This window comes from Salmo salar, chromosome 11 (genome assembly GCF_965601325.2).
Source record: "Salmo salar chromosome 11, fSalSal1, whole genome shotgun sequence".
Classification (NCBI taxonomy): domain Eukaryota; kingdom Metazoa; phylum Chordata; class Actinopteri; order Salmoniformes; family Salmonidae; genus Salmo; species Salmo salar.
The window spans coordinates 93,882,858-93,894,717 of record NC_138301.1 but is presented as its reverse complement, the minus strand read 5'-3'; the positions used below and the strand labels follow the sequence as shown (position 1 = coordinate 93,894,717).

General features: G+C 41.8%; 1 protein-coding gene across 1 annotated transcript; it reads left to right on the top strand.

Moving 5' to 3' along the window:
- Positions 1–9,664: 9,664 nt before the first annotated feature.
- LOC106563372 (5-hydroxytryptamine receptor 1A-beta) lies at positions 9,665–11,511 on the top strand. The gene has a single exon (XM_014128875.3). The coding sequence runs from the start codon at positions 10,021–10,023 to the stop codon at positions 11,254–11,256; it is 1,236 nt and encodes a 411-aa protein (XP_013984350.2). The 5' UTR covers positions 9,665–10,020; the 3' UTR covers positions 11,257–11,511.
- Positions 11,512–11,860: the final 349 nt, after the last annotated feature.

Below are 11,860 nucleotides of genomic sequence, written 5' to 3'. Positions count from 1 at the left end.
AGGAGTGGCTCCGTAAGAAGCATCTCAAGGTCCTGGAGTGGCCTAGCCAGTCTCCAGACCTGAACCCAATAGAAAATCTTTGGAGGGAGCTGAAAGTCCGTATTGCCCAGTGACAGCCCCGAAACCTGAAGGATCTGGAGAAGGTCTGTATGGAGGAGTGGGCCAAAATCCCTGCTGCAGTGTGTGTAAACCTGGTAAAGAACTACAGGAAACGTATGATCTCTGTAATTGCAAACAAAGGTTTCTGTACCAAATATTAAGTTCTGCTTTTCTGATGTATCAAATACTTATGTCATGCAATAAAATGCAAATTAATTACTTAAAAATCATACAATGTGATTTTCTGGATTTTTGTTTTAGATTCCATCTCTCACAGTTGAAGTGTACATATGATAAAAATTACAGACCTCTACATGCTTTGTAAGTAGGAAAACCTGCAAAATCGGCAGTGTATCAAATACTTGTTCTCCCCACTGTATATATATATTTTTTAAATGTAACCTTTATTTAACTAGGCAAGTCAGTTAAGAACAAGGGCTTGGCCTACCCCGGACAACGCTAGGCCAATTGTGCGCCGCCCTATTGGACTCCCAATCACGGCCGGATGTAATGCAGCCTGGATTCGGACCAGGGACTGCAGTGACGCCTCTTGCAGTGCCGTAGACCACTGTGCCACTCGGGAGCCAAAATGAAGAATGTAGTGAAGTAAAAGTTGTCAAAAATAGAAATAGTAAAATTCAGATACCTCAAACTACTCAAGTGGTACTTTAAAGTATTTGTACTTAAGTACTTTACACTGACTGCAAGCAATACACAATATACCTCACCCCAAAAGATGCTGAAATGTTTTCGGCAGTTGGTAAGAGCCCATTTAGCACAGTTAGTTTTTTTACAGCTGTGCTTCCGTGATTGGTAGACCTTTGGAAAGAAAGTTTTAGCTGACTGGTTAAGCTCTGAAAGCAAAAGGCAATTAAACACATTTTGTTAAAACGCTCATCAAAGAGCATCTATACCATTTACAAGTATGGATAAAACAGCTAGTCATTCTCAATAAGGGAACCATTGGGAGGAGTATGCACCATAAATTCACACCGTAGCTCACCTTTCTGGAAAAGTGTGTGAGATGAGGGTGCGGCATAAGGGACATGTGGTGTTGGCGGGCCTGTTCTTGGCCAGCGTGTGGAGGCAGGGCTCACAGAAGATGTGGCCACGGGGGTTGCAGCTATAGGGGCTTAAGTAGACATCTAGGTACTCTCATTTGTTGTCACTGATCATTTGGACAAATAATGATTTCGCAGGTGCTCGCATCGTTTGAATTTTGGAAGGGGAGGGGACATTAACATCTCTTTTTTCCCTTTGCACATGATGTTCACATATGATATGAGAGCACTCCAATCAGTCTGTCGAGTGTCATTGTGAGAGAACACTCAGAGGCAATAGAGAGTCGTTCGTTTTGGGCAGAACTGAGGGCTTTTTGACATGCACTAGTCCCCCCAATTCAAATACCCATATCACAGAGACAGACTGCAACACATGAAGAGAGTGGTTTGTGGAAGGGCTTGAGATTAACAGCAATCAACCAAAACGAATTGAACTCCTCTTGGAACAAGAATAGCAACTTTATCAAAAACACAAAAATCAACCGCTAGTACAGACGTCTTCCTTACCGTTGCTTAACATTTTTTCATTGGTATGTGCAGTGCAAGTGTGTGTATCGCGCACCATAGCAGGGCATATTTATACTCCAGATTATAAATGAGCACCAAATATATTGCAAGCCCTGCACCAATAAAGCAGTGAGACAAACCTCAGAAGAAACCCTTCACGGCCACTGGCTGAAGAGCCTTACAGTAGCCACGTATGGTGACTTGAACCTGGGTATCTCCACAAGAGAAGGCGTTGCTCTTTTCTACAGGTCAGTCAGACCAGAACCAGAGTAGTACCTGTAGTCCACACTGCACAGTAGTGTAAGTGTCTCTCAATGAAATACACTGCAGCTCCTGTGTGGCTCAGTTGGTAGAGCATGGCGCTTGCAACGTCAGGATTGTGGGTTTGATTCCCATTGGGGACCAGTATGAAAAAAGGGGGGGAAAATGTATGCACTCTACTGTAAGTCGCTCTGGATGAGAGCGTCTGCTAAATGACTAAAATGCTATGTAAATATTGGCCACTGACAACCGAACAATCTCTCTGTTACATGGTTTAGATGATGGGTGACGACATTATCAAAGACGAAGGTGTAACTTTGCCCCTTTCCAGACACGGTCACAAAGCAAGGTCAGGAAATGTGTGCTTGTTGTAAACAGTGTAAAAAAAAAAAGGACTCCACTGTGGTCTTCTAGTCTGCTCAACAAAATGGTCAAAAATAATCTCGCAAAATACTAAACAAACTAACCTGTATGAATGTTTGATTTACCATTACACACATAACTCCATTATTCTGTCTTTCTTACCGGCACTTGTCTTTCTTACCGTGATCCCAAACCGGCTGTGCGTGTGTGCCATCATACATACATTTATTTTGTCCCCCCACACCAAACGCGATCACGACACGCAGGTTAAAATAGCAAACAAACTCTGAACCAATTATATTCATTTGGAGACAGGTCGAAAAGCATTACACATTTATGGAAATTTAGCTAGTTAGCTTGCACTTCCTAGCTAATTTGTCCTATTTAGCTAGCTTGCTGTTGCTAGCTAATTTGTCCTGGGATATAAACATTGAGTTGTTATTTTACCTGAAATGCACAAGGTCCTCTACTCCGCCAATTAATCCACACATAAAACGGTCAACCGAATCGTTTCTAGTCATCTCTCTTCCTTCCAGGCCTTTTCTTCTCTTGACTTTATATTTCGATTGGCAACTTTCATAAATTAGGTGCATTACCGCCACTGACCTCGTTCGTCTTTCAGTCACCCACGTGGGTATAACCAATGAGGAGATGGCACGTGGGTACCTGCTTCTAAAAACCAATGAGGAGATGTGAGAGGCAGGACTTGCAGCACGATCTGCGTCAGAAATATAACTGATTTCTATTTTAGCCTTTGGCAACGCAGACGCTCGTTGGTGCGCGCGAGCAGTGTGGGTGCAATAATTGAATAATGTAGATTTCTACATTTATTTTGCAACACTCGTGCATGCGACGTGAGCAGAATAGTCAGCCTGTTACAGTTGAAGTTGGAAGTTTACATACACTTAGGTTGGACTCATTAAAACTAGTTTTTCAACCACTCCACAAATTTCTTGTTAACAAACTATAGTTTTGGTAAGTCAGTAAGAACATCTACTTTGTGCATGACAAAAGTAATTTTTCCAACAATTGTTTACAGACAGATTATTTCACTTATAATTCACTGTATCACAATTCCAGTGGGTCAGTAGTTTACATACACTAAGTTGACTGTGCCTTTAAACAGCTTGGAAAATTCCAGGAAAATATGTCATGGCTTTAGAAGCTTCTGATAGGCTAATTGACATTATTTGAGTCAATTGGAGGTGTACCTGTGGATGTATTTTAAGGCCTACCTTCAAATTCAGTGCCTCTTTGCTTGACATCATGGGAAAATCAAAAGAAATCAGCCAAGACCTCAGAATTTTTTTTTAGACCTCCACAGGTCTGTTTCATCCTTGGGAGCAATTTCCAAACACCTGAAGGTACCACGTTCATCTGTACAAACAATAGTAAGCAACTATAAACACCATGGGACCACGGAGCTGTCATACTGCTCAGGAAGGAGACGCGTTCTGTGTCCTAGAGATTAACGTATTTTGGTGCAAAATGTGCAAATCAATCCCAGAACAACAGCAAAGGACCTTGTGAAGATGCTGGAGGAAATAGGTACAAAAGTTTCTGTAAAACGGGTCCTATATCGACATTACCTGAAAGGCCGCTCAGCAAGGAAGAAGCCACTGCTCCAAAACCACCATAAAAAAGCCAGACTACAGTTTGCAGCTGCACATGGGGACAAAGATCATACTTTTTGGAGAAATGTCCTCTGGTCTGATGAAACAAAAATAGAACTGTTTGGCTATAATGAACATCGTTATGTTTGGAGGAAAAAGGGGGAGGCTTGCAAGCCAAAGAACACCATCCCAACCATGAAGCACGGGGGTGGCGGCATCATGTTGTGGGGTGCTTTGCTGCAGGAGGGACTGGTGCACTTCACAAAATAGATGGCATCATGTAGTAGGAAAATTAGGTGGATATATTGAAGCAACATCTCAAGACATCAGTCAGGAAGTTAAAACTTGGTCGCAAATGGGTCTTCCAAATGGACAATGACCCCAAGCATACTTCCAAAGTTGTGGCAAAATGGCTTAAGGACAACAAAGTCAAGGTATTGGAGTGGCCATCACAAAGCCCTGATCTCAATCTTATAGAAAATTTGTGGGCAGAACTGAAAAAGTGTGTGCGAGCAAGGAGGCCTACAAACCTGACTCAGTTACACCAGCTCTGTCTGGAGTAATGGGACAAAATTCACCCAACTTATTGTGGGAAGCTTGTGGAAGGCTACCCGAAACTTTAGACCCAAGTTAAACAATTTAAAGGTAATGCTACCAAATACTAATTGAGTATATGTAAACTTCTGACCCACTGGGAATGTGGTTTTTGCCCTAGCACTACACAGCTGATTTAAATAATCAAAGTTTAACCCCACGCCCCCAAGGAAATATAATTAGCACAATAAAATAATCCCCATAATAATCTGTCAGTTTAAGCTAGAGATATATGCATTGGATGCGTCTCAAACCACCACATCTGCCAATGATGCACTGCGGTGAAAGGTGACAGAGCTAGAGCAATGTTTGTCAGACGATGAGACATCCCGAAAATCGGTCTTCTCACAAAATCGTCTGTAGTAGGCTACAAATTATTATGACCCCTCTATGGAAAGATGAGACTCTCACGAACACGATGGTGTTCTCCCGTTCTCCCTTTCTATACATCTCTGTGAAAAGGGGAGACTCTCACAAACATGTACATATCGGTTGTTGCCCACAGGCCTCACAAGATTTGCCTTAAGGTCCCCCGATATCAGTTGAAAAAAATCTATGGAAGTACAGCACATTCGGAAAGTATTCAGACCCCTTCCCTTTTCAAGATTTTGTTACGTTACAGCCTTATTCTAAAATGGATTAAATAAAATGAAGTTATTGTCAATCTACACACAATACCCCATAATGACAAAGTGAGACATTTTCGCAATACATTTAAAATACCTTATTTACATAAGTATTCAGACCCTTTGCTATGAGAGTCAATTGAGTTCAGGTGCATCCTGTTTACATTGATCATCCTTGAGATGTTTCTACAACTTGACTGGAGTCCACCTGTGGTACATTCAATTGATTGGACATGATTTGGAAAGGCATACATAAGGTCCCACAGTTGACAGTGAATGTCAGAGCAAAAACCAAGCCGTGAGGTCGAAGGAATTGTCTGTATAGCTCCGAGACATGATTGTGTCGAGGCACAGAACTGGGGAAGGGTACCAAAAAATGTCTGCAGCATTGAAGGTCCCCAAGAACACAGTGGCCTCCATCATTCTTAAATGGTTGAAGTTAGGAACCACCAAGACTCTTCCTAGAGCTGACCGCCCAGCCAAACTGAGCAATTGGGGGAGAAGGGCCTTGGTCAGGGAGGTGACCAAGAAACCGATAGTAACTCTGACAGAGCTCCAGAGTTCCTCTGTTGAGATGGGAGAACTTTCCAGAAGGACAACTATCTCTGCAGCACTCCACCAATCAGGCCTTTATGGTATAGTGGCCAGACGGAAGCCACTCCTCAGTAAAAGGCATATGACAGCCCGCTTGGAGTTTGCCAAAAGGCACCTAAAGGACTGTCAGACCATAAGAAACAAGATTCTAGGGTCTGATGAAACCAAGATTGAAAACTTTGGCCTGAATGCCAAGCGTCACCTCTGCAGGAAACCTGGCACCATCCCTACGGTGAAGCATGGTGGTGCCAGCATCATGTTGTGGGGATGTTTTTCAGTGGCAGGGACTGGGAGACTAGTCAGGATTGAGGGAAAGATGAACAGAGCAAAGTACAGAGAGATCCTTGATGAAAACCTGCTCCAGAGAGCGCAGGACCTCAGACGGGGGCGAAGGTTCATCTTCCAACAGGACAATGACCCTAAGCACACAACCAAGACAACACAGGAGTGGCTTTGGGACAAGTCTCTGAATGTCCTTGAGTGGCCCAGCCAGAGCCCGGACTTGAACCTGATCAAATATCTCTGGAGAGACCTGAAAATAACTGTGCAGCGACGCTCCCCATCCAACCTGACAGAGCTTGAAAGGATCTGCAGAGAAGAATGGAAGAAACGATGCAAAGCTGCCATCAAGGCAAAGGGTGGCTACTTTGAAGAATCTCAAATATAAATATATTTTGATTTGTTTAACACTTTTTTGGTTACTACATGATTCCATATGTGGTATTTCATAGTTTTGATGTCTTCACTATTATTCTAAAATGTAGAAAATAGTAGAAAAATTCAAATAAATGAGTAGGTGTGTCCAAACTTTTGACTGGTACCGTATATGGAGACTGTTTAGTGCCAAAAATAAGGGGTTAAATACATTTTAAGAAAATAATAATACATGTTTCCTGATCCTTCTTATATTTCTCAGATATAGGACAGACACTTCAGAACAAACTTCCTTAAGATTTTTTAAGCTAATACATCATGTCATAGGGCTGACAGCCATCAATACAAATATATACAGTAGACCTACTAGTGACCAACATTATAGCAGCAGCACAAAAGTATAGCAAGCCAAAGTTGCCTAATAAGTAAAGTGCTCTGTGCATTCTTAGATTGTCTCGTCAATGACATATCAACAATGTGCTGACAAAAACAAAAACATCATCAACATATTACCATCGTCGTTGTCAACATCATCGTTATCCCTAGCCTACCTCCTTCTCGTCCCTGTATTCATGAACTTTATAAGGGAATGACAGGATTATTTGGACTGAAGCTACTGACCTTTAATACAGGGCATTTCCATGTAAAAGGCCCTATGAGGACCAATGTGTGAAGTTCATAGGAGCATATCAAATTGGGGGTCAAATGAAAGCTAAGAGTCTATATTTTTGGGAAATGAAAGCGTAGGTAAAAATGTTTTACAATTTTCAATCTTAAAAATGTGGAATAAGTAAAGGCTTTGATTTCTGGTGAAACGGATGGAAAAGGGGTCTTAGAAAACATCTAACAGAAAATTAAAGGGTATGAGAAACACATGAAAACACAATCATGTTGAATTAAAGGCCCCTGCCAACTAAAATCAACACTTATATTTAGTTTTGGGGGAATAATTTGCCTTCTGTAAGTTCAAAATTTGCTATCGTTTGGGGCCAGAGCTCATTAGAATAATAGCCAGTGAAGAATAATACCCAAATATGCGAAGGAGGATATTGCATATTTCTACCTATTCAGGATACATCAACATCTGTGTAGTACAGATCAAGGACCTATGATGTAATTACCATTACCATAATTCTGTTACCGGGTGTAAATCCACTTCACTTCCTCCAGTTCAATAACCAAAATTGATTTTATTCAAACTGAAGGTGTCATGTCATAGCTGACACCCCATTCTTTCTTTGAATCTCAATTCGGAGAAGATATTTAACTGAGTTTTAGAAAAATGTTTTTCGCATAAAAAACTGAGGGAGATTTACATCTGCACAGTTCTTCCAGTAAATGTGTAACATTTTCAGTGGAAATTGTTTAAAGAAGTCATTGTGCATAGAGTTGTATGGTTTGTTAAAAGGGGCAATCAGCATTAGAAACAATAACAAACTGTTCTTCCCTGCTTCGATAAAAAGCTGAGGGATGGGTATGGAGAAATGTAACCACTCTCAAATTGATAGAGCTATGGATGCAAGTGTAACAGTATAGCTTCCATCCATCACCTCGCCCAGAACCAGGGACCCTCTGCACACATAGACAACAGCCACCCTCGAAGCATCGTTACTCATCGCTCCACCAAAGCAAGGAAACAACTACTTCAAGGTCTCAGAGCGAGTGACGTCACCGATTGAAACGCTATTAGCGCGCACCCCGCTAACTAGCTAGCTATTTCACATCGGTTACACTCACCTATCCATTTCACATCGGTTACACAAGGACTGACCTTCCATGATATCAAAATTACAGTTTTAACCATGTTTTGAGGCTATATAGTGTTTGTTTTGCATTTACTTTCTTTACAAACATTGACAATTAAAAAAATATATATTTCAGGTTCTGATGGGGTATGACATTTGAACTAAAGATCGTAAGGCATTAATAAGTTATATTCTTCAAGAATCAATGGGTACATATAATTAATGTATACGTACAAAAATGGATGTAGCAACTGCAGATTGCCCCTTTAAACTTTGAAATCAAATTTTGTAACTCTGTAAATCTGTTAACGTGGAATTTCCCTACACCCACCATTACTTGGATGTTTTTGCAGTCTAAGGCAGGGCACATCAGAGTAAACATCTCAGAGTATGGGTGCTGATTTAGGATCAGTTTAGCCTTTTAGTTCACAACGAATAAGAGTACATGGACAGGGGGGAACTGATCCTAGATCAGCACTCCTACTCTGAGATGTTTGATATATACGGCCTCTGAACAACTGCCTTGGGAGTCATAACTAGAATCATGTCCTATGTGCTTTCCATACACAATGCTAACTGGAAAAGTAACCCACTCTCACCCACCGGATGCATGTTCCGTCAACAAAGCCTTTACGAAACCTTCTGCAGCAGAAAATAGCCACCTTCCCTGGTTTGACCATGGAGCCCTATGTCTGATTCTGTGGCAGATGAGAACAGCAATGAAAAAGAGGGCACAGTAGGCTACAGGCCAACACACAGGCACGGAGCATCTCTTTCCTCCTAAGGAAAGGATACCAGAACATTGGATATTCGTAAATGTGTATTAATATGAATTTGGCGTACTATTTATTTTATAGGGATAGCCAATAACAAAACTATCCAGTTTGAGCTAACGTTAAATCCACCAAGCAAAAACCCAAACAACAAAATACCCCTAACGTTAGTCTCGGGCGGCGATTAAGTTGATAGCCCAACATTTGTAAATGTAGCCAAATAATTTCTATGCAAATGTTTATGACGATGGTATTTCAATCAATGGCCATACTTAAGACATAAAATATCCTACCTGGAATTTCCAAATTCCTTTGCATTCCCTCAAAACGAGGAATTTTCATTGAAGAATAATTTGGTGGAATACAGAAAGTTAGAGGACAATTACGTCATTGCTTGTAGTTACGGAGAGTCAGATGCACTATACTAACAAACAAAAAAGAATAAAAATATGTACCATACCACACAAGTCATCCACGCTGCCATCTAGGCCTACGCCAGGTGGCAGCATCAGCCCTGCTGCTCACATCGAGGTGTATAGAAGTTTCCTCTCTGATCTGAGGGGAAACTTATATACATTCAACATCTTTATTTTGAAGCAAGAACAGCAATGGCAGATTCGTTTTTATTATTTTTAACATTGAGAAAGGCTAGGCATATGTAGCCTACTGTTTCCGTTCTAGTTGTGGTTTTCGAGAATAATTGCTATTGCTCTTGACAAAACATTGTGAATAATAAATACATAAACCTTTAAAATTGGTGTGTGTTTGGGGGGAGGTGGGATATTCCATGCCAATTCACTGTCATTGCTGTTCTATCAAAACCTGTTGGTAATGTCCTAGTGACGATAGCGCCTGCATCTCACTGCCCGCACTCTCCCAGAGAGAGCCCACCTGTTGGTGCGCACAGAAAATCGTTATTTCAACCTCACAGGCAACTGACGTATTTTCCATCACTGGTATAAATATACGGTTTCGTCAGTCTTCACCCCCCGGCACATGGAGTGTATGCAATGCTATGCGAAGGGCGCAAAGAATCCATCTCAGATCACCAAATGCTCTCCAAGGATGGAGCTCTGTTGCGCACTGGAACTGAAACGTAGTAACTGAGGAGCGCATCCTTTTTAATCAACATGGAGGAAAGAAACAACACGACGGCCGCATGGTTTCCATTTGATTTCCAAAACGAAACCTCGACAGCTGATGCAGAGGAGGTGAAACTAAGTTCCCAAATCTTCACGTCCTTTCTCCTTGCCGTGCTTATCCTCTGTGCCGTATTTGGGAACGCGTGTGTGGTTGCAGCCATCGCCCTGGAGAGAAATCTTCAGAATGTAGGGAACTATCTGATCGGGTCTCTGGCCGTGACTGATCTGATGGTATCGGTTCTGGTGTTGCCCATGGCGGCCCTTTACCAAGTCTTAAACAGGTGGACTCTCGGACAGGTACCATGTGACATTTTCATCTCTTTAGATGTGTTATGTTGTACATCATCTATACTGCACCTTTGCGCCATCGCCTTGGACAGGTACTGGGCCATTACCGAACCTATAGAGTATATGAAGAAGAGGACGCCCAGAAGAGCGGCCGTTCTGATCAGTGTCACTTGGTTTGTCGGGTTTTCCATCTCTGTTCCACCAATGTTGATCATGCGTTCCCAGCCGAGTAGTAAAGCGGAGGACATAGCTAATCCCGAGCAGTGCATGATAAGTCGAGACCCCTGGTACACAATCTACTCGACATTCGGCGCGTTCTACATTCCGTTGATACTCATGTTGGTCTTATATGGACGGATATTCAAAGCCGCCAGGTTTAGAATCAGGAGAACAGTGCGTAAAACAGAGAAAAAGAAAGTGTCTGATTCTTGTTTGGCACTGTCCCCTGCTCTTTTCCACAAGAGGACCAACGGGGACCCGAGTAAAAGCTGGAAGAGGAGCGTGGAGCCCAAACCGACCCCCTGCGTAAACGGTGCGGTCAAGCACGGCGAGTTGTTGGAGATCATCGAGGTTCACAGCAACTCAAAAAACAACCTGCCACTCCCCAACAACCCCAATTCCGAGCCGCTCTTTGAGAGCAGACAAGATAAGAACATGGAGGCAAAGAAGAAGATGGCCATGGCCAGAGAGCGCAAGACAGTGAAGACGCTGGGTATAATTATGGGCACTTTTATCTTTTGCTGGTTGCCTTTCTTTATTGTCGCCCTGGTAATGCCCTTTTGCCAGTCGTGCCAAATGCCAAAGTGGCTCGAGGACGTCATTAACTGGCTCGGGTACTCCAACTCTCTACTGAACCCCATCATTTACGCATATTTCAACAAAGACTTCCAAAGTGCCTTTAAGAAAATAATAAAATGTCACTACTGCAAACCATAAGCATAATACATAATCCTTTTATGATGTAAAACGGTTGACTGCAGACTTGGGACTGATGTATGCAGAAGACAAATCTTACAACCATTTCAGTAGCATTAGTCAGTCAAATATGGGTCTACTGAAAGATGGAAGAGTTGATAGTAATGTTGTTTCATAAAAAATAATTGTATTATTATTAATATTGTTCTTATTATAGCAGGAGTTTTTTTTACGAAGCTGTATAAACAGGTTTGCAGGATGTCAGAGCTGATCACTCATGCCCATGTCAAACATGCTTTGTAGTGTTCAATAAACCATGTCCTATTTCAGAATCTTCTGTACTTCTGTGTTGATTTGTGTGCTTACTTGGAGCTTCGTATAATCTCTTAGGCATTTGCCATAGCATTTTAGGGGGAAATAGTTTTTTGTGTTGAGTCACCTACAGTTACAAGTCTATCAGCAACAGAAAGCATTATGGAAGTATAAGCATCATTTTGTTTTTCTTGTAGGAATAATTGTGTATAGAGATATACCCAAATCAGCCCACAGCAAAGAATCACTTTTTTTCACAACAGACTGGTGGATGAGCTAATCACAGAAATCACCAGTAACATCCCTGAACTAC

What these genes read in the sequence shown, in the direction of transcription:
- LOC106563372 (XM_014128875.3), top strand. Translation starts at nt 10,021, where the DNA reads ATGGAGGAAAGAAACAACACGACGGCCGCATGGTTTCCATTTGATTTC.